The sequence below is a fragment of the Phocoena phocoena genome, chromosome 11, assembly GCF_963924675.1.
Source record: "Phocoena phocoena chromosome 11, mPhoPho1.1, whole genome shotgun sequence".
NCBI lineage: Eukaryota > Metazoa > Chordata > Mammalia > Artiodactyla > Phocoenidae > Phocoena > Phocoena phocoena.
In genome coordinates, this window is record NC_089229.1 from 68467288 (window position 1) to 68489832 (window position 22545).

A 22545-nucleotide genomic window follows, 5' to 3' on the forward strand; every position below is an offset into this window, starting at 1 on the left:
TCTTGCTTGTCTGTAAAGGTTTTAATTTCTCTATTGAATCTGAATGAGATTCTTGCTGGGTAGAGTACTCTTGGTTGTAGGTTTTTCCCTTTCATCACTTTAAATATGTCCTACCACTCACTTCTGGCTTGCAGAGTTTCTGCTGAAAGATCAGCTGTTAACCTTATGGGAATTCCCTTATGTGTTATTTGTTGCCTTCCCTTTGCTGTTTTTAATATTTCTTCTTCGTATTTAATTTTTGATAGTTTGATTAATATATGTCTTGGTGTGTTTCTCCTTTGATTTATCTTGTATGGGACTCTCTGTGCTTCCTAGACTTGTTAACTATTTCCTTTCCCATATTAGGGAAGTTTTCAACTATAATCTCTTCAAATATTTTCTCAGTCCCTTTCTTTTTCTCTTCTTTTTCTGGGACCCCTATAATTCGAATGTTGGTGCATTTAATGTTGTCCTAGAAGTCTCTGAGACTGTCCTCAATTCTTTTCATTCTTGTTTATTTATTCTACTCTACTCTACTCTGTTTATTTATTCTACTCTGTTATTTCCACTATTTTATCTTCCAGTTCACTTATCTATTCTTCTGCCTCAGTTATTCTGCTATTGATTACTTCTAGAGAATTTTTAATTTCATTTATTGTGTTGTTCATCATTGTTTGTTTGTTCTTTAGTTTTTGTAGGTCCTTCTTAAATGTTTTTTTAATTTTCTCCATTCTATTATCAAGATTTTGGATCATCTTTACTATCATTACTCTGAATTCTTTTTCAGGTAGACTGCCTATTTCCTCTTCATTTGTTTGGCCTGGTGGGTTTTTACCTTGCTCCTTCATCTGCTGTGTGTTTCTGTATCTTCTCATCTTGCTTAACTTACTGTGTTTGGGGTCTCCTTTTCGCAGACTGCAGGTTCATAGCTCCAGTTGTTTTTGGTGTCTGCCCCCAGTGGCTAAGGTCAGTTCAGTGGGTTGTGTAGGCTTCCTGGTGGAGGGGACTGGTGCCTGTATTCTGGTGGATGAGGTTGGATCTTGTCTTTCTGGTGGGCAGGACCATGTCTGGTTGTGTGTTTTGGGGTTTCTGTGACCTTATTATGATTTTAGGCAGGCTCTCAGCTAATTGGTGGGGCTGTGATCCTGTCTTGCTTGTTGTTTGGCATAGGGTGTCCAGCACTGTAGCTTGCTGCTCGTTGAATGGAGCTGGGTCTTAGCGTTGAGATCGAGACCTCTAGGAGCGCTTTTGCCATTTGATATTACGTGGAGCCAGGAGGTCTCTAGTGGACCAATGTGCTGAACTCAGCTCTCCCACCTCAGAGGCACAGGCCTGATATCCGGCCGGAACACCAAGACCCTGTCAGCCACATGGCTCAGAAGAAGAGGGAGAAAATCAGAAAGAAAGTAAATAAATAAATAAAATAAAGTTATTAAAATAACAAATAATTATTAAAAATTAAAAAAATAAAAATTAATAAATAAAAGAAAGAAGAGAAAAACCAAACCAAAAACTAAATCCATCAATGATAACAAGTGCTAAAAAGTATACTAAAAAAATACAAAAAAAAAACCGGACAGACAGAACCCTAGGACAAATGGTAAAAGCAAAGCTATACAAACAAAATCACACAAAGAAGCATACACATTCACACTCACAAAAAGAGCAAAAGGAAAAAAATATATGTATCGTTACTCCCAAAGTCCCCCACCTCAATTTTGGGATAATTTGTTGTCTATTCACGTATTCCACAGATGCAGGGTACATTAAGCTGATTGTGAAGATCTAATCCGCTGCTTCTGAGGCTGCTGGGAGAAATTTCCCTTTCTCTTCTTTGTTCACACAGCTCCTGGGTTCAGCTTTGGATTTGGCCCTGCCTCTGTGTGTAGGTCACCTGAGGGCATCCTTTCCGGCCCAGACAGGATGGGGTTAAAGGAGCAGCTGATTCGGGGGCTCTGGCTCGCTCAGGCCGGGGGGAGGGGGGAGGGAGGGGTACGGAGGCGGGGCGAGCCTGCGGCGGCAGAGGCCGGCGTGACGTTGCACCAGCCTGAGGCGTGCTGAGCGTTCTCCCGGGGAAGTTGGCCCTGGATCACAGGACCCTGGCAATGGCCGGCTGCACAGTTCCCGGGAAGGGAGGTGTGGATAGTGACCTGTGCTTGCTCACAGGCTTCTTGGCGGCAGCAGCAGCCTTAGCGTCTCATGCCTGTCTCTGGGGTCCGTGCTGATAGCGTGGCTCGCGCCCGTCTCTGGAGCTCGTTTAGGCGATGCTCTGAATCCCCTGTCCTCCCGCACCCCGAAACAATGGTCTCTTGCCTCTTAGGTGGGTCCAGACTTTTTCCCGGACTCCCTCCTGGCTAGCTGTGGCGCACTAGCCCCCTTCAGGCTGTGTTCATGCCGCCAACCCCAGTCCTCTCCCTGGGATCTGACCTCTGAAGCCCGAGCCTCAGCTCCCAGCTCCCGCCCGCTCTGGCAGGTGAGCAGACAAGCTTCTCGGAATGGGGAATGCTGGTCGGCAGTGATTCTCTGTGCAGGAATCTCTGCTTTGCCCTTGCACCCCTGTTGCTGCACTCTCTTCCATGGCTCTGAAGCTTCTCCCCCGCCACCCCCTGTCTCCATCAGTGAAGGGGCTTCCTAGTGTGTGAAAACTTTTCCTCCTTCACAGCTCCCTCTCACTGGTGCAGGTCCCATCCCTATTCTTTTGTCTCTGTTTTTTCTTTTTTCTTTTGCACTACCCGGGTATGTGGGGAGATTCTTACCTTTTGGGAAGTCTGAGGTCTTCTACCAGCGTTCAGTAGGTGTTTTGTAGGAGTTGTTCCACAGGTAGATGTATTTCTGATGTATCTGTGGAGAGGAAGGTGATATCCACGTCTCAGTCCTCCGCCATCTTGAAGCTGCCTTGGATGTGAGTTTTTCAATGTCATTATTTGACAATTGACCAGACAGATCTAGGTCAGAAGTACTAAACTACAAGTTGATAGTTCAGATATGATCTGCAGTCATGGCTTTTTTTTTTTTTTCTTTTCTCACTCATTGGGATTTTTAAAAATTTAAACAGAGATTTTACATAAAATCCCAATTTCTGAGTTTATTTGAAAATCAGCAGATTGGTTGCCCAGGCCCAGACTCCCATGGAGTTGGAGTTGAGTAGTAGCAGCTCCCTTTAGATTGAGCCTGTGGCCCATCCGGGTACTGCAACCTCCATCTGTCACCTTTATTCATTTATGCTATTTAACTGCCCTTGGGGTGCATTTGATTTGTGACTTCTGAGGTTCTAAGCACCAGCTCCACCAAATTGTAAAAAGTGTAAATTCTAAGACTATTTTTCAGATCCAAGATCCATCTCCCCTCCTACAGTAATTGCCTTTCATTCATGGAGCAGTGTGCACTGGGTAAACCAGCCAACTTGGCCAAGGATGATTTGATACCTGAGCCAAGCAGGGTCAATCATATGCTCTCCTAGGAATTTGGAACTTAGAAACAACTATTCCATCTCTGCATATGGCTAGAACTGTGACTGTCAATTGGGAAGGGTAAGGTGGCCATATTCTGTCATTTTGAGTGCACAAGCAGAGATATCCTGTTAGGAGAGAGAGAGAAAAAGAGAGAAGCAGAAATGAAGCCAGGCTCTTGGGATACACGAGATTCTCCTGTTATTTGCATACACTGGCTTAAAATGGTTTCCGTCTCTTGTAAACACTTGCCCTAGCCTTAAAAGCTGCTGACTTCCTCTCTCTATCCCTCAGATTTTCAAATCTCTGAAAGTTAAAAAATAAAACCTGATAATACATCATTCAGCCTGTCAGATGGGATTATATTGGTGCTCAAATAAGTCTACCTGTGTTCTTTCAAATTTTTAAACTGTTATACAAATCGAAGGTACTATTATTATGACAATTCTGACAAATGTTTAACATCTGGAGACATAATAGATGAGGAAAAGTGGGAAAATATTCATGCTTAGAGCAGAGGATTCATACATATAAATTACAGGAATAAGAATACATAATTTGATAGGGCCGACAATAAGGTGCCACTGTTTTGCATCAGTTTTTAAAGAAAGAGGTAGGGTGAGAGGAGGCAATTTTTATAACTGTCTGAGTAGTGACGGCTAAAAACATAAAAATAGTTACCATAAAAATAAAGGTTTTTTAAAGAAAAATCTTACAATGCAGATTTTTCAAAAGAAATTTGGTTGAATTGCATAAACTAATTGGAACTGTTTCCAAACAGTTGTTTTACTGAGTGGATATACAATCATTTAAATTACCAAAGAATCATACAGTTTGATAACTTAAGAAAGCATTCTTGGAAAACTGTTCAGCATCCTTATTTTGCAGTTCCACTGAGGATAAGTGACTTATCAACATTCATTTCCACATGTAAAATAAAAGTCATCAAGATCTTTTAAATTCCAGAAATGTTTACAGAGCACTGTGATCATGATTATATCCCCAACTTGAGAAACAGTGTATTGAATGGAAGAACAAATGAATAAATAAGTAATAAATACATGTGAGATGCAAAAAGGAGCAAGATAAAGTCCTTGATATCAAGGATTACACAGTCTAATAGGAAGACTGCAGTAAGTTCAAGTACATATATGACTAGAGAAAAGAGTAAGAGAGGTGCTAGAACAGACACACAAAATGCTAAAGGCATTTAAAGAAACAAGACTTCTTACATATTTGACACTGAAAAAAGGTTTCATGGAAGTTGTTATGGCTCCAAAGGATGGGTTCACTATTAAAAGGTAGAGACAGCAGAAAAGTGCTGGGTGTATAGCTAGGGAGTAAGGAGTTGTCTTCCAGATCAGTAAAACAGCATAAGACAGTGCAGTGTAGTTTGACTGGGGCATAGGGCACAGTTAGGAAAGACATGGCAGAGGGCCTTGGGTGCCAGGCTGATGAGCTTGGACCATATTCTGTAGGTAGGGGGAGGCATTGAGAGTCAGCATGTGGGGGATTGACCAGTTAAAGAGCATTTCAGGAAATGAACTTGACAGCTGAGCATGGATTTGTTCATATGGGGTCAATATAGAAAATAATATAAGGTAAGGTAAGAAGAGTAGAGCAACAAGACACAAAAAAGGGAACCCGAAGATGTTTTGCTTCTGAAAGTAAAACAGTTGAATCTATAAGATTTGGAAAATAATCAGATGTGAGGATTTGAAAGAGGTATAAGTGAGGGACTGGGTAAATGGGATACTTTATTCTTTTTTAACATTAATTGCCTACTCTGTCTTCTTTTTCTTTTTTTTAACATTAATTGCCTACTTCATTGAACTTTGCTAGGTAATTGACAAGAGTGATTCACTGAATATAGATTGGATATGGAAGAGTTCAGCCTCAAAGTTCCAAATTTGAGCAATTTAATTACGATTTATGTTAATTTTGTATCTGATACATGCGATGTGGTTAATATAAGCAAGGTCTCCCAGGTCTGGAGTCAGCTGTGTAGCAGGTTAGAAGGACCTGTTTTTAAGTGATGATATCACATTGAGAAACACTGAAGTCTAGAGTAGGGCTAGTTGGATGAAGATTTAATGAATTCATTTTTCACATATGTCAACGAATGAGGTAAAGAAGACAGAGAAGGAGTTAAAGGGTATTAGTCAGGGTTCTCCAGAGAAACAGAATCAACGGGATGTGTGTATATTCAGAAAGAGAGATTTATTTTAAGCAAATGGCTTAGGCAATTGTGGAGACTTGATGAGTCCACAATCTGATGGGGTAATCCTGCAGACTGGAGACTCAGGGAAGAGTTTCAATTCAATTCAAAAGGCAGTCTGGGGCTTCCCTGGTGGCACAGTGGTTGAGAATCTGCCTGCTAATGCAGGGGACACGGGTTCGAGCCCTGGTCTGGGAAGATCCCACATGCCACGGAGCAACTACGCCCGTGAGCCACAACTACTGAGCCTGCGCGTCTGGAGCCTGTGCTCCGCAACAAGAGAGGCTGCGACAGTGAGAGGCCCGCGCACTGCGATGAAGAGTGGCCCCCACTTGCCACAACTAGAGAAAGCCCTCGCACAGAAATGAAGACCAAACACAGCCAAGAATAAATAAATAAACAAATGTGGGGTTTAAAAAAAAAAAAAAAAAAAGGCAGTCTGCTGGCAGAATTTGTTCTTGCTTTAGAGAGTTCAGTCTTTGTTCTAATAAGGTCTTCAACTAATTGGAAGAGGCCCATCCACATTGTGGAGGACAATCAGCTTTACTCAAAGTCTACCATCTTAAACTTTAATCTCATCCCCAAAACACCCTCACAGTAACATCCAGAGTAATGTACAACAATAATACTCCGGACACTGTGAGCCAAGTTAAGAGGGGGATCAGTTTAGTGCAGTGTGAAAGAAGAGAGAAAGGAGTATGTCAAGAAGAAGCAACGATCAAGAGTATCAAAAGCCTCAAACATCTGTAGCAGGTTGATGGTTGAGTGGTGACACTCCAGAAGATATGTCCACAACCTAATTTTGGAACCTGTGAATGTTACTTTATTTGGAAAAAGAATCTTTGCGGATGCAATTAAGTTAAGGATATTGAAATGAAGAGATCATCCTGGATTATCTGATTGGGTCTTAAATCCAATGACAAGCGTCCTTATGAAAGTAAGGCAGGGGAAGATTTGAGAACCCCAGACGAGGAAGAAGCAATGTGACCATAGAGGCAGAGATTGGAGTGGTGTGGCCACAAATCAAGAAATGCCAACAGCCACTAGAAGCTGGAAGAAGTAAGGAAAGATTCTCCCTTAGAGCCTTCAGAGGGATGGCAGCTATGATTTTGGACTTCTGGCCTTTAGAACTGTGAGAGAATAAATTTCTGTTGTTTTAGGCCACCCACTTTGTGCTAATTTGTTAATTAGCAGCTACAGGAAACTAATAAAAACATCTGAGAATAATAGAATCGATTTTGCTATCAAGAAGGAAGACATTGGTCATATTCAAGAAAATGCTTTCAACAGAGCGGTATGGAGAAAGCCATATGCAAAGGTTCTAAGACAGAGGTTCACAAACTTTCTCAGTTCATGGAGTCTTTCATAACTCAGTGATTTTTTCATAGTATTCCTAAGTCAAAAGAAACACTTAATAGTTCAGTTTATTAAGTAGTCAGTTCCAAGCAACTTAATCAGTATTTATGTACTAGCAACTTAGATGCTGTTTGAAAAGTAATACATAAAAATTGAAAGAAAAATATTTGATTTTATTTTTAAATAATCAGTTACTTACTAACGGGATGCATGCACCTGTTACACACCACAGAACTTCCTAAATTTTGGAATTAGATAAGATGCTAGCCACTGTCATTTCCTGTTCAACACTGATTTTTGCCCTGTAATTGCTTTTATCACAGCAACCACTGAATATCCAGCTTTTCAAAGATATGACATTATGAAAAGGAACGTAGAGCGATCTAATGTTGAAACTATAAACTATCCTGAGCTAATATTTTGTGTGGTATCAGAAAGACATCAAGTACTACTGTGTTTCCCTCAGAATTGTGTAATATCCCCCAGGCACTCCTATGAGTTCACTGTGCCTGGGGCATCTCTGCACACAGTTCGGAAACCATGGATTGAAGGAGTAAGAGGTGAGAAAGTGTAGATGATATTTATAAGACATTTAGCAGAAACTTAGGGAAGGAAAGCTAGAAGATATTCAAAAGATTAGGAAAGATATTCTAAAATTAAGGGGAGAAACAACAAAAATAAAATATATTGGACAAAATCAAAATTATATGTTTCTGTGCATCAAAAGACACAACAGAATGAAAGGGAAACCTACAAAATGGGAGAAAATACTTGCAAATCATATATCTGGTCAATATCCAGAATATATAAAGTACTCCTACAACTTAACATCAAAACAAACAAACAACCCAATTTAAAAATGACTTGAATAGACATTTCTCCAAAGAAGATATACAAAAGGCCAACAAATATATAAAAAGACGGTCAACATCACTTATCATTAGAGAACCGTAAATAAAACCCACAATGAGATACCACCTCACATCCATTAGGATGACCACTATAAAAACAAACCAAAAAGAAAATAACAAGTGTTGGCAAGGATGTGGAGAAACTGGAACCTTGTGCACTGTTGGTGGGATTGTAAAATGGTGAAGCTACGACAGAAAACAGTATGGAGTTTCCTCAAAAACATTAAAACAGAATTACCATACGATCTAGCAATTCCACTTCCAGGCATATGCCCAAAAGAATTGAAAGCAGTGACTCAGATAATTGTACATCCATGTTCATAGCAGTATTATTCAGAATAGCCAAAAAAGTGGAAGCAACCTGAGTGCTCATGATGGATGAATGGATAAATAAAATATGGTATATACATACACTGGAATATTATCTAGCCTTTAAAAGGAAGGAAATTCTACATGCTACAGATGGATGAAACTTGAGGACATTATGCCAAGTGAAATGAGCCAGTCAGAAAAAGACAAATACTGTATGATTCCACTTACGTGAGGTACTAAGAGTAGTCAAATTCATAGAAACAGATATAGAATGTTGTTTGCCAGGACCTGGAGGTTGGGTTGGAATGGAAAGTTATTTAATGTTAATATAAAGTTTTAATTTTGCAAGAGGCAAAGAGTTTTGGAGAGTGGTTGCATGTATTTAACACTACTGAATTGAACACTTAAAAATGGTTGAGATGGTAAATTTTTTGTTATGTGTATTTTAACACAATATTTTAAAAAGATAAGGTGAGCAGTCATATGATTGGGATCAAATTAAAGATGTAAATGCAAGAGATTAACCAAATAAACAGGATTTCTATCACAATCTGTTCTCTTAAATAGGTAAAATATATGCACCACTAGCACTATTTATACTCAATAAACCATTTCTCTAAGGTTAGTACAATGATCTAATCTGAAATGAACATCAGGCATAATAAATTAGTGAGATTTAAGTGTATGGTCAATATCAACCAGAAACATTTTCATAAAACAATATCCTATGAAAGCATCAAGAACCCATTTGTTGCACATACGAAAATACAGTAAAATAGAGGAAATTATTTAACTATATGTAGAAATGTTGATGGACAGTAAATAAGATCATTTTGGCCATGCTGTTCACATCTTAGCAAACATTTTCCCTTCTCAGATTTCCTGTTTTGCTAGAGGAAGTTTGCTGTTTCATAAACAATGCACCCAAGCCCCTTGCAGTTTTAAGTCAAACTACTGTACTGGCAGTAAATAAGCATTTTCTGGTGGATGCCGTGGTGGTCTTATCCAACCTACCTGGACTTTCCTCCTCTCCAGGGCTGAACATACCGGGGTCTTTTCTAAGCATGAATATGGGAGAATTATTTTTTTCTCATCAGTACTTTTGAGTAGTGCCAACCTCCTTAAGCAATTTTCCCTAGTCACCATAACATTAATCAGTCAAAAAATTGCAGATGAACTCTCTGTGCTCAACAATGCTATCAAAACTGGTAAATTAGGGTGAACTGTGTTGTGTCAGGAAGAATTTGGTTAGCATGAAACACCTCCCTACATTTCTTAAATCCAAACAAGTTATAAAACTCAGATTACATTTTGCTTATTCCAGAATATGAGGAAGTGTTTGAGAAATAAGGCTGAAGTAACAAGAAACAGGGCATAGCAACGTTGTTTGCTGTGACCCTCGTAAAGAAATCAATTACCCAGCGGCTAGTTAACTAATTAAAAATACATTGCATTTGAAGAGTGATTTTGTTAACTTGCATTTATATTATTGGCCTGTTCAGAGTATTTGTTGATAATCAGATTGTACTTTTGTATACTTGTCAGTTCAAGGCCCTAAAAACAAAAGACCCAGCTTTCCACCTAGGAAACTATAATCTAAGAGTCCTAGAAAAGTAGTACAAAAATAACTACTAAAATTATCCTTAGAAAGGGAAACACATGCTCATAAAAGCAGAAAATGAAAAATAATTTTTAATAATATCTGCTGTTACCTTACAAATTCATCCTTACAAATGAATCTTGAGTAATTACCTGATTAAAGAATAAACCGCCAACCTGAAGCAGATCAGTATTATAGTTTGCAATGATAGAACTGACCACAGAGGAGTACTCAAGTCAGTTAATCTCACTCTCAGTGGCGTCTTTTTGGAATGAAGAGAAAGGAAAACCTGGTGTCTAAATGTGCCCAACTAAAGAAAGGATAGTTAACAGTCTGAGATAAACTTAATTTAAAAGCGTGGTGGATTTTCATGGGAGACTGCCTATCTATTAATTCTTTTTATAAAAAAGGGGAGGGGAGTGACCGTTTATATTAAATTGTATAGACTGCAGGAAGAGTAAACCAAGAAGGATATCATGCACATCTTTTTAAAGCTGAAAACGTGTGTTCAGTAAAACGTTCATTTCTGTTTTTGAGCAATGTTTTTGCTGAACCAGTGAAAGGCGGTGTCGGCAGGGTCACTGGAGGGCAGACCCCAGAGGGCAAAGCCATCCTGCCGGGCCAGCAGTGTTTCACCGTGGTGGAGGGGGAGAAACGGCGGCAAATAACGTGGACTGTGACCTCCGGCAGACAGCTGAAGCTGCGGGCCGGGGGTCTGGACCTGCAGTCCGGCTGCGGCGAGACTCCGCGGGTGTCAGGAGGCAGGCAGCGAGAGCGACGGGGCCGCGCGAGGACGCCGCTGGCCTCGCGGGGCGGGGGCGGGGCGGGGCGGGTCGCAGGCTGATGACGCGACGGGGCTGGTGGAGTAGCCGCCACTTCCTGGAGCCGCCGGCCGGGGCCGCTCGCTGCACTCAGCGCCGGAGCCGGGAGCCCGCGGCCGCCGCCATGTCCCATCAGACCGGCATCCAAGGTAACGGCGCCGGCGCTACCTGCGGGGAAGGGACTCTTGGGAGGCCCCCGGCGAGCCGGGCGGGCGGCGGGATGGGCAGGGCCGGAGTCGGTCCCGGAGCACAGGGAGTCGGTCTCGGGGACGAGCCGGGCCTCTGCGCCTCTCCGCGCTCTCGTGTCCCGGGCGCTCCCGGCCTGCCACCCTCGCAGCCCGGGCCGGCCGCCGCCACGTTGCCGATGGATCCGAAATTCGCCGGAGCGAAGGAAACGGCTTTCCGCGGCGGCCGGGGTGAAGGGGGCGTGCCTGCCGCCGCCGCCGCCGCCGCCGCCGTTAGCCCAACTTTCCCCTTTTTTATCGGACTGGGAAGACCTGGAACCGTGGAGGCGACTGGGCTCTTTTTGCTGTCGAGAGACGGGCGAATTTTCTTTTTCACGGTCCAACTTTAGAGTTGTTACAAGATTTGGATTATCAAAAGAAAGATGCAGGAATCTTTTTCATTTCCAGTAAGGGTGCTTCCCAAACTCTTCCGCATTTTCTTCCAAAATTGGAACATCAACACCGTTGTCTGTATCCTGAGTATGAGGCGTCTTGGTTGTTCTTAGATACTACCCAGGGAACTAAAAAGTTTGATCTGTGTGGTTGCGTTTAATCGTCCCGGGCAGGCAGTTGAATGTGCGATTATAATTGACCTGTGTTATTTCCTGGTTTGAAAATGGGCGGTCTGAAAGCGCTCACCTCATCAGAATCAAATAATATGTCCCGGGTTACTCGCGATCACTTAACGAGTTGTAATGTAAACACAAGCTCCTCCTGTTAATGGACAACGAATCTTTTCCCCAGATGAACGTCTAATTGTGTTTTGTTCTTAAGGGCCTTTGACACCACCCCACACCTCCTCCTGCACGCACAAAGACAAGCAAAACAGTCGCAAATCTAAAAGCATTGTTTTGTCTGCGTTAGTTTTGATATATATAATTATTGACTTTCATGCTTGAGCGTTATAGCAAGCACTACTAAACAGTGGTTCTTGTTCTCAATATACAACTCAAGAATAAAATTAGAACGAAATTGAAGCTTTAATAGCACAAGGGATAGGTTATTAAATATATATTTGCTCAGTGAGATTACTCCAGGTTTTTAAGAAATATGAATTAGAGAAGTATGACCAGAAGTGCGAGCTTGAATGAATTGTGTTGTCTTTTTCTTTAATCAGGATAGGGTGTTTGACATTAATTGTTGTTTTTAAAGGTGAAAATGTAAAAATGAATTGATGAAGGAGGTGTGTTTGTTTATTATAAGCTTGAAATTGGACCAGAAGAGAGTGAAAGCAGGTTTTCAGCATTTTTCAAACAAGCAATAAAGGTGTTTTTCAAAATTGTGATTTGTGATTATTGGATTTGAGAAACTTTAATATATTCATTCCCAGTGTAAATTTCTGCTATGGAATTATCTAGGTAAAACAGGTGAGAATTAATATACTTTTAAAATATGTTAATATTTATGCTTTTTAGCTGTATACAATGTCTACTGTTACACCTTTTAATTTTTGTAATTTAAATTACTGATAAGAGAATACTGCATCTTCAAGATGTTTTCTTTGTATTACATTTCATTTTTTCCCTATCCAAGTAGCATCAGAAAGTATTAATACGTAAGTATTAAAAATAGGTTTACTTTTCTGTATCTTTTTCCACAGCAAGTGAGGATGTTAAAGATATTTTTGCCAGAGCAAGAAATGGAAAATACAGACTTCTGAAGATATCGATTGAAAATGGTTAGTTAAGCATTTTTAAATGTTGTTTGTCCTTGGATTATTGGCTGTTGTATTTTTAAACTTCTAAATCATTGTCAGTGATTTGGACTATTAATAAATGTGAAGCAGGTTCAGAGCTCGCCTTTAGTTAACTTGGCTCCTCTACATTTTGGACATGTCCTACGGGCCCCTGCTTACTTTATCTTCTGCATTCTGTAGTTGACTCTCACGGAAACAAAAAGATGTTGTTTTTGGTGTGACATCTTCCTCTTACACTTTTTGTGTCTCAGTTTCTGTACCACAGTTTGTATCTAATATCAGGGCTTGCATCTCTGGAATGAAAATCAGTAACAGGTGATTATCCCACACAAAAGAAAAGTTACTTGTGAATTGTTATTCAGTAAAGTCAGTTTTGAGGTAGAAAGGAAGGATTTTAAACTCTCCCGTTTTCTCAACTTGATTGCAGTGTATGCTGCAGAAATGATTCCCTTTTCTTGTTATGGGAAAAAGTTCTGAGTGTAACAAACTATAAATTGATACTTTCAAAATAAAGCTGTACGTAGGGAAATTCACTGGGTGGGAGAGTCTTTTAATTCAGCTGGTTTGAGTGTGAATAATTAATATTATAACTACTTAATCTCAAATGAATATGTTAAAATATTCCATTGACCTAATTTCTTAAATACCTTAAATATTTGGCTTTGGAAAAATATCTTGTTCTTTCATAAACTGGAAGTAAATCTAATTTGCTTTCCATTTTCTCTTATATATTAAAAATACCAAAATAGTTTGAAAAATAGGCAGTTGTTCTACATATGTTAACACACTCAACAAGAATAAACATATACTGGAAAGCAGCATATTTTAGAATATCACTATTTTCTGGTTTTATTTTTCTTTTGAGAAAATTTTTTAAATAAGGAAATTATGAATAAATAATATAACAAATACTTCCATCTCTTCTTAAATTATTAACTGCTAACATTTTTATCATATTTGCTTCAAGCCTTTTGTAATTTAATGTTGTTGTGATATAAGAACATTCACTTTAAACAGTTTTACTTCCTGACCTTCTCCTGAGACAACTGTATTAGGAACCTTATTTTTGTTCAATCTGTTTTTTATATGTATGCCTAAATAACATATAGTGCTGTTTAGAGTTTTTAAGTTCACATAAACTGACATCTTTTTCTGCATCATTCCTTTTCCTGTAAACATTGCTTTTATAATTAGTTTTGATAGAGGCTCACTAATTCTTTTTAAATATGAATAGAATTGTATGATATGACTATGCCACATATTATATGTCCCTTCTCTTACTGATGAATATTTAGGCTATTTTCAGTTTCCACTGTTATTTTATAGTGCTGCAGTGAACACCTTGGTATATATGTGCAAGAGATTCTCTATGCAGAGTACATTAGCAGTTTCACTTGATTCGCCCAATAATGCCTCAAAGTGGCTGTACCAGTTTGTTTCTGGACAAATATTAAAATTTGTAGCATTATGGCCAAATAGGAGCTAAACCTGTTTTTATCTAGTATTTCTTAACTGTACAATTCAGTGTTTAATTTCAGAAATTATACCTTTGTGCGGTAGGACACTTAGTTAAATATATTTTGTTGATAATTTATAGCATAAATATTTGGACAATAGAATATAATCATCCTCTCTTCAGCCATCCAACTCAACTATTTATAATCATTTTTGTACGTTCCTTTCTTGTGTTTATAACATTATTTTAACTATGCTGGTTATAATTTTTATATTTGTTTTTAATATTGCTTTATATTATATTTATTTTCTGTGTTAAAACCTTTGCCCTTTCTATATTTTGATGTGAATAATAGCAATTAAGAACTAACTATTAATTTATTCTTCTATTCTTCATTATTCTACCATTTGGCATTTTAAACCATTTATATATCTTTTAAAAATTGTTCTTCATAGAGAAACTTGTGGTTGGAGCGTGTAGGCAGCCTTTAGATTCCTGGGATAAGGATTATGATTCCTTTGTTTTACCCCTGTTGGAGGACAAACAACCGTGCTACGTATTATTCAGGTTAGATTCTCAGAATGCCCAGGGATATGAATGGATATTCATTGCGTGGTCTCCAGACCATTCTCATGTAAGTAATTTTTTGGTTACTTATTTAACATTAAAAGCTAGAAATTTTTTTCTGAAATATTCCTAGGCCAAGAGAAAGTTAAGAAGCAACAGTCATATCTCGTAGATGGGAATGATCATGGAAAAAATCCTTGTGATTGGTAATGTAGAATCAGGGGTAATGTATTTAGATTCAGAAATCTTGACCTTGATTGAAATCAGTAGAATTATTATTGATTTTAAATTGAAAAATTTGTGGCAATTATAAATGACTCTGTGGACCTCTGAAGAATGAAGGTTACTACTTTGAGAGTAATAATTGAAATAATTCTTATAGAACTAACTGAACATTTTATTAAATATTCTCAATAGCTACCATTCAAGTGATGGGCATGCACACAAACAAGTATTTCTCTTAGGAGAGTTAGTAGACTGATTAATAGAATAAAATAAAAAGCTAGAATATGGATACTGCTCAATATTTTAAAAATTAATTCTCGTTTATTATAGAAAAATAATAATTTTAAAAGTTATGTAGATATCATTCTCAAAAGTCATCACTTCCTATTTAATTCTGTATATGCTATCTGAAAGAAATACTGGATTTGACAGTACAAAATTATGAAATGATTTCTATTGGTTGGCAGTTATCTTTAGTAGTTTTCCATAGATGCTATCAGGCTCATTAATAATAGTATATACTGTAGTTCTTTTCTACTTTGTCCCTCATAGAATGGTTTATGCCATAGTTATGTCATGAATATTTGATTCTTAAACAACTAAATAAGTAGCATCTGACCTAGACTTGTTTTGAGTAAAATGTGATTATCAAGTTTACTTCATTTCAGTGATTTTAAAATAGTGTTTTAAGTAGTTTTTTTAATTCCTGAATTCATTTTGTACTTTGACAAAAATGAATGATTTTCTAAAATTTAGTTTTTTTCTACTTTTCAAAAAATATGACTTATAAATTGAAGTCTTCCTTAGTAGCTGTTGATATTTTAGATGCTGATGTTATGATGGTTATTTGTATACACATTTTAACATGTTATAGTCAACGGACTTAGCTTTGTCACAGTTTATTTTCTTTTTAATGTGCTTGAAGATTTTCATACATTTATAAAGTGCTTTCTTTTGTAATGATAGTTTTCATCTATAAACTTATAAGTAAACTTTCACAATTACTAGGTTCGTCAAAAAATGTTGTATGCAGCAACAAGAGCAACTCTGAAAAAGGAGTTTGGAGGTGGCCACATTAAAGATGAAGTGTTTGGAACAGTAAAGGTACAAAACATACTTTTATGTAGATTCTGCATGTTGCACCGAGGTAATGGGATAGTTAATGTGAATTATGACTGGTGAATCGGTAAACATAAAGAATAAGAGAAAATATTATGTTTCATATGATATGCAAGTTAACTGAAACATCATACTTACACTTTTAAAATATGTTGGAATCTCCTCTGTTAGTCTTCAAACACTAGAATATCCCTTGGAGATCATTTAGTTCAACCCCTCATTTAGTTCAACCTTTTCATTTTAAGGATGTGGAGATAGGCTCAGAAAAATGAGAGACTACTTAAAAGAGATAGTAGGTTTTAGATATTTTGGATGTTTACACTTATGCTGTGGAAGCAATAGCTGTATTAATTGAACTAGAACATTGAGGCAGGTAAATTGATTGATAATTAATTGGGGTAATTGTTGATTAATAAATTGTTAAGTTATGATTAAGAATTTACTTCATTATAAAATTTGTATGGTAAATACATGTATGTAGATATACCCCCAAATTAAGAAAATTACAGTGTATTTTTTCAACAGGTTTTTTGTTTTTTAGAGCTTTTATTGTGATTCAGGGAGTAATGTATTCTGGTGGATAGAGCATGAGACTAGATGGGTATCCTTTGCTTATTCACATCAGTTGTGAAGTGGCCTGGTTTCTCAATTCTATTCTCAGTCTTCCAAACCACACAATTTTGATGAGAAGTAAACTTCTTTGGAATATTTTTTATTTTAAATAAGAACTGTAATTATTTTCTATGAATAATTATAGAGAAATTATATAAATCATTACAGTACAGAATTCAGAATTGAATATGTTGATTATTGAATAACTATGGGGCAGGCTTCCCCAGGTTAATTACAATTGTCCTGTAGACTTGCAGCATGATCAGGTTCGTCATGTGGCTGGCGTTACCGCCATCACACTCACACAAAAGATCTAATAATTGTAAAGCTTTAAGAAATGAAGTGTAGCTAATCCCCTTAAAACTTTTGAAACCTGTAGAATAGAATATTTTTTAAAAAAAAAAGAAGTAATAAAATTATTGTTACTGTTTATTTTTAGTTAAAATATTTTCTGTTAAATTAATGATTTTGTTTTCCTAAAGTAGCCTCACAACTAGTAACAGTCAGTTTCTGTGCTCACAGGAAGATGTGTCATTACATGGATATAAGAAATATTTGCTGTCACAGTCTTCTCCTGCCCCACTGACTGCAGCTGAAGAAGAATTACGACAGATTAAAATTAATGAGGTATTATTACCATTTTGAAACCTTGCAAGATTCTAAGTGATTAAAAATATTGTATTTTTAATTAATCGATGAAGAGGTAACTAGAGAATAAGTAAGTTAGATAGCTTACATTTATTCTGTTCAGTTTAGAGACAAGACTGACAAGACTGTGCTCAATGTGTCTTCAGGAAAAAGTTAAAAGTGAATATTAAACTTCATGCCAGTTTCATAAATAGCTTTCTCCTGTCTTTATAATGTAGGTTATAGATTAGTAATCTTCCTGTGAGAAGTACAACTGTTTTTAACTTTGTACTTTGAATACTAAATATCGATAAATGGGAAAAGTATGTGTTATCTATGTAGTGTGAGGGATATTATATCTAATGAGGTTGCCTGAAGAAGGTTTGTTTTGTTATTTCAGAGAATACTGATGACTAAAGAGAGTAAAACATAAATGCTGTAGTGTGTTTAGGATTTCTAAAGGCTCTATAAATTCTATGGACATTACTTGGATGGGTGTGTGCATATATATAGATATATATGGGAGATGGTTATTTGAGTACTTGTTTAGCATATTAGAGTCAATAAATTTCATCCATATTATAGTTTATCATATTTCTAATGTGTTTACTGCAGCAATTCTAAATTAGAATAGCTACTGTATTTCTAACAGAATTTTATAGAAAAGAACAAGTAGCAGAAACTACTATTCACTTGTCTGAGTAACAGACTAATAAGAATCAGTCTGAAAAGTGATTGAATATTATTTAATATTGACCTGATAGCAAGGATCTATCTTTATATTATTTTAACTCAAGTTATTTGAGTATGGATTTTTAAATGGTTTTTTTTTTTACAAGTTTGATAGTTTGTTTTATTCCTTGCAATCAGAACCCAGAGGATCTTATTGGGGTATGCATTTGCATATGTTCTATGATGTTTTCATTATACAATACCATTTATGCTGTAGAATCTCCATTCATTTTTTTTTAAAGTAAAATTTCTATTTGACTTTGTTGCAACACTGCAAATGAGACCCTATACTATGCTGTCATTTACTGAGTATAAAAGTCTTAAATATGTGCATTGAAAGCTTTCTTGACGTACTCTTCTCTTCCGATACGTGCACACCCATGTTCTTAGTAATGAAAGCTCTAAGTGTGGAACTTCTGCAGTAGTATAATTTGTTGAGCTGTGTTGTGTCTTTGTATATTGTTTGTACTCCTTTCAACTCAGTGCATGGTGTTTGTGTTGCATTTTATGTCTAGCAGAACAAAGTAAAGTTCTATGCATATTATATTTATATCACACTGTTCATAAATTTTATCAAGTAAAACTTTGTAATTAAAAGTGTAATCTGAAGACACTTCAGAGAGCTTACGTAGCTCATGGCAATTGTGCCAAACCAAACATATAAGCAAAGCCCCACTAACATTGCACACTCAACTCAGATGTTCACTTCCGGCATTTTCATCAAAATGTGGCATACACTCTTGCATGTTGACAAAGTGCTAGCAGAACCTGAAACAAATGTGAAAATTATTTGCTTTTTAAGTTCATAGTGTTTTAATTGTTAATTTTAATTATATTAAAATGGGCAAGGGTGGAATGACCCTCACTCTGTAGAGCTTGGGTTTTCTTCTCTTTGCCATCTGACACTGCTAAATGCTAAACTTCATCGGTAAATTGAATCTGTCATACTAGGTACAAACTGACGTGAGTGTGGACACTAAGCATCAAACACTACAAGGAGTAGCATTTCCTATTTCTCGAGAAGCTTTTCAGGCTTTGGAAAAATTGAATAACAGACAGCTCAACTATGTGCAGTTGGTAAGAGATATAATGATTATTATGAAATGGCTTCACTTTTTGGTATCTATGGCTTGTATAAGGTTTGTTTTTAATGGATATTAAATCTTTTTATTTGCTTCCTTTTTATTTTTTATTCATTTTTTTTTTAAACTACAAAAGCAATATATATTCACTGTGGAAAAAGTGAAATTGTGTAAGTTTCCTCTTGTCTCCTTGTTTTTTAATTTATGAATTTTAAATTTCTGTGTATCTGTCTTAATAAATGTATTTTGTTTCTTATTGACAGGAAATAGATATAAAAAATGAAATTATAATTTTGGCCAACACAATAAATACAGAACTAAAAGATTTGCCAAAGAGGATTCCCAGAGATTCAGCACGTTATCATTTCTTTCTGTATAAACATTCCCATGAAGGAGACTATTTGGAGTCTATAGGTATATGATACTTTTTTTTTTAACATAATACTTTCAGTTTGCTGATTGATATTTCATCACTATATTCTTTCTTATTTCTTGGCCAGAGGGCTTAGTTGTAGCTTTATGAGGTTTAGTATGTGCTTTAATTGATATGCTGCTAATTGGATTTATTATTATTTTAATTTACAGTTTTTATTTATTCAATGCCTGGATACACATGCAGTATAAGAGAACGGATGCTGTATTCTAGCTGCAAGAGCCCTCTGCTAGAGATTGTAGAAAGACAACTACAAATGGATGTCATTAGAAAGGTAATTACCTATCTATTTATTTATCTAATTTATTTTATCTAATTTATCTTATTAATATATTTAATACCTACCTATTTATTTTTAATTTTTCAGTTTTTGTTACATTTTTATTGTCTTTAGTGTAGTTCATGATGTATTGTGGTTTATAAATGATAGGTTTTTTTTTTTCTTATCCTCATCATAAATCCTTAGGAACTCCTCTAAGTGCTTGAGGATGGCCTATCATGACCCCAGTCTCCCTGTAGATCTGTATTCTCTAATATGTAGCCACAAGCTACATGTGGCTATTTAAATTTAAATATACATAAAAATTAAACGAAATTTAAAATTCAGTTCCTTAAAAGCACCAGCCACATTTCAAGTGCTCATTTTAGCCACATGTGGCCAATGGCACTGTATTGGATGGTGCAGAATTAAGAAAACATTTCCATATTGCAGAAAGTTTTGCTGGATGGTGCTACTAAAGCTGCATACTTGTGATTGTCTCAAGACTTTATTAATAAGGAACTACAGTCTCTATTTATAACTGAACCATGGGATGGTTGAGAATCTTTCCAGTTGTCGGGAAAGGAGAGAATGGGCATAAACATGAATTTGGGGAGCTAAGTTTCCTTAAATTTATTTTCTTAAATGCAGGTGAGGCATGGGAAAAGATATGGTTTATTCTTGAGCCCTTCAACTCTTAAAACACAGGTCCTTACAAATTACCAGTGTTTTAGGTACTGAGCCCTTTAAGAGCTTTTTAAGTTCTTAAGAATCACTTTCTATAGCAGGGGCTGGCTGACTTTTTCTACCAGAAGACCAGATAGTAAATATTTTAGGCTTTGCCAGGCCACATATGGTCTTTGTCACATATTCTTCTTTGTTTTATTATTTTGTTTGTTTTTACAACCCTTTAAAAATGTAAAACACTCTCTTAACTTGAGCAGATTTGGCCTGCAGGCCATAGTTCGCCAACCTGTGTTATAGAGTGATTTCAAGTGACCCAAGTGATGAAAGGGCCATGAGTAATGTTTCTTGAAAATATGTAGTGTACCAAAGCAGAACAACTTAAGAATATAGTGGTGATTCCTACTGTACTACTTTTAAACATTAGTTAAATTGGAGAAGAAAGAGAGAACCAAATAGAAAATGAGTATAGCTAATTATATATTCAAGCAACTCATTTAGCTCCCTCCTCCTCCCCCCAAGTAAGATGAAAGTGAACTATTTTCATATGGTCCTTGGTTCTCTCTTGCTGGAATGAGTATTATGCACTTATTGGTGAGCGTTCACACCTGAAAACTGGCTCATTGCTTGTATTAGGTTTTGGGTTTTTTTTTAACATCTTTATTGGAGTATAATTGCTTTACAATGGTGTGTTAGTTTCTGCTTCACAACAAAACGAATCAGTTATATATATATATACATATGTTGCCATATCTCTTCCCGCTTGCGTCTCCCTCCCTCCCACCCTTCCTATCCCACCCCTCCAGGCTGTCACAAAGCACCAAGCTGATCTCCCTGTGCTATGCAGCTGCTTCCCACTAGCTATCTACCTTACGTTTGGTAGTGTATATATGTCCATGCCTCTCTCTCGCTTTGTCACAGTTTACCCTTCCCCCTCCCCATATCCTCAAGTCCATTCTCTAGTAAGTGTGTGTCTTTATTCCTGTTTTACCCCTAGGTTCTTCATGACTTTTTTTTTCTTAAATTCCATATATATGTGTTAGCATATGGTATTTGTCTCTCTCTTTCTGACTTACTTCACTCTGTATGACAGACTCTAGGTCTATCCACCTCATTACAAATAACTCAATTTCGTTTCTTTTTATGGCTGAGTAATATTCCATTGTATATATGTGCCACATCTTCTTTATCCAAATCTGTATTAGGTTTTGAATGTTGTGTTTTCTCACATTGCATCACACTTTGCTAATTTTATCTCTTACAGATCGAGATAGACAATGGGGATGAGTTGACTGCAGACTTCCTTTATGAAGAAGTACACCCCAAGCAGCATGCACATAAACAAAGTTTTGCAAAACCAAAAGGTCCTTCAGGAAAAAGAGGAATTCGAAGACTAATTAGGGGTCCAGCTGAAACTGAAGCCACTACTGATTAAAATTATTACAATACTAGTTTTTTTAAAAGTCCAGCTTTTAGTACAGGAGAACTGAAATCATTCCACGTTGATGTATAGTAGGGGAAAAAATTGTACTTTTTGAAAATCAGCACTTTTCACTTCTGTGTGTTTTTAAATTAATGTTATAGAAGACTCATGATTTCTATTTTTGAGTTAAAGCTAGAAAAGGGTTTGACATAATGATGTTTAATTTCATCACAGTTTTCATAGAGTGATGATTCCACACTTTCACATAGTTCTTAAAATTTTATAGAGTTGGGCCAATTCCAGAAAATCTAAAGTAAGATACAATTCTTACTACTCTTTGGTGATACATCACTTTTTTTCTTCAAGGGAGAGAGGAAGACCTTAAAATATTCATTCCACTTAATGAATATGTTAAGGACCAGATTAGATTATTTTCTAAGCTGAAAACTTCATGTGCCTAGGAAAAGGTGCTCTGAAGAGCAGTGATCACTCAGACTGAGATCATGTCTACAACTTTTAGAAACAGTGCTTTATTGCAGCAGTCTTTTCTATTTGACTTTTTCATTTTTTAAATGGCATTAAAATTTCAGAAAATCAACTCACTCTGAAACATTAAGGGTACCAGATATATACTTCAGGATTTCTGATGATGTTGAAAGACACGTTGAAACTGCTTTAGTAAATGCTCTTTTTAGTGCTTTAAAAGTTTTCCATTTCAAAAGTAAGTCGTTTCATTATAGGTAGTGTGAGACCAAATATT

The 22545-nt window shown here is 36.8% G+C and overlaps 1 protein-coding gene across 2 annotated transcripts; it reads left to right on the top strand.

Annotated features, from left to right (window-relative positions):
• The first annotated feature begins 10668 nt into the window (after positions 1-10668).
• On the top strand, positions 10669-21948 carry TWF1 (twinfilin actin binding protein 1). Of its 2 annotated transcripts, XM_065887057.1 has the most exons (10): positions 10771-10795; positions 12471-12548; positions 14478-14656; positions 15823-15918; positions 17068-17172; positions 18043-18063; positions 18856-18981; positions 19250-19400; positions 19572-19693; positions 21627-21797. In XM_065887057.1, exons 1-10 carry the CDS (start codon positions 10771-10773, stop codon positions 21795-21797), a joined length of 1074 nt encoding a protein of 357 aa, XP_065743129.1. The 2 variants fall into 2 exon arrangements, with proteins under 2 accessions (XP_065743128.1, XP_065743129.1); XM_065887056.1 differs by lacking the exon at positions 18043-18063 and having other exon boundaries at positions 10669-10795; positions 21627-21948.
• Positions 21949-22545: the final 597 nt, after the last annotated feature.

Excerpts from the sequence above, each read along its gene's own strand:
- TWF1 (XM_065887056.1), top strand. The coding sequence starts at position 10,669 with ATGACGCGACGGGGCTGGTGGAGTAGCCGCCACTTCCTGGAGCCGCCG. Across the intron at positions 15,919-17,067 it reads AAGTGTTTGGAACAGTAAAG|GAAGATGTGTCATTACATGG; the intron begins GTACAAAACATA and ends CTGTGCTCACAG. Across the intron at positions 18,982-19,249 it reads AGCTCAACTATGTGCAGTTG|GAAATAGATATAAAAAATGA; the intron begins GTAAGAGATATA and ends TCTTATTGACAG.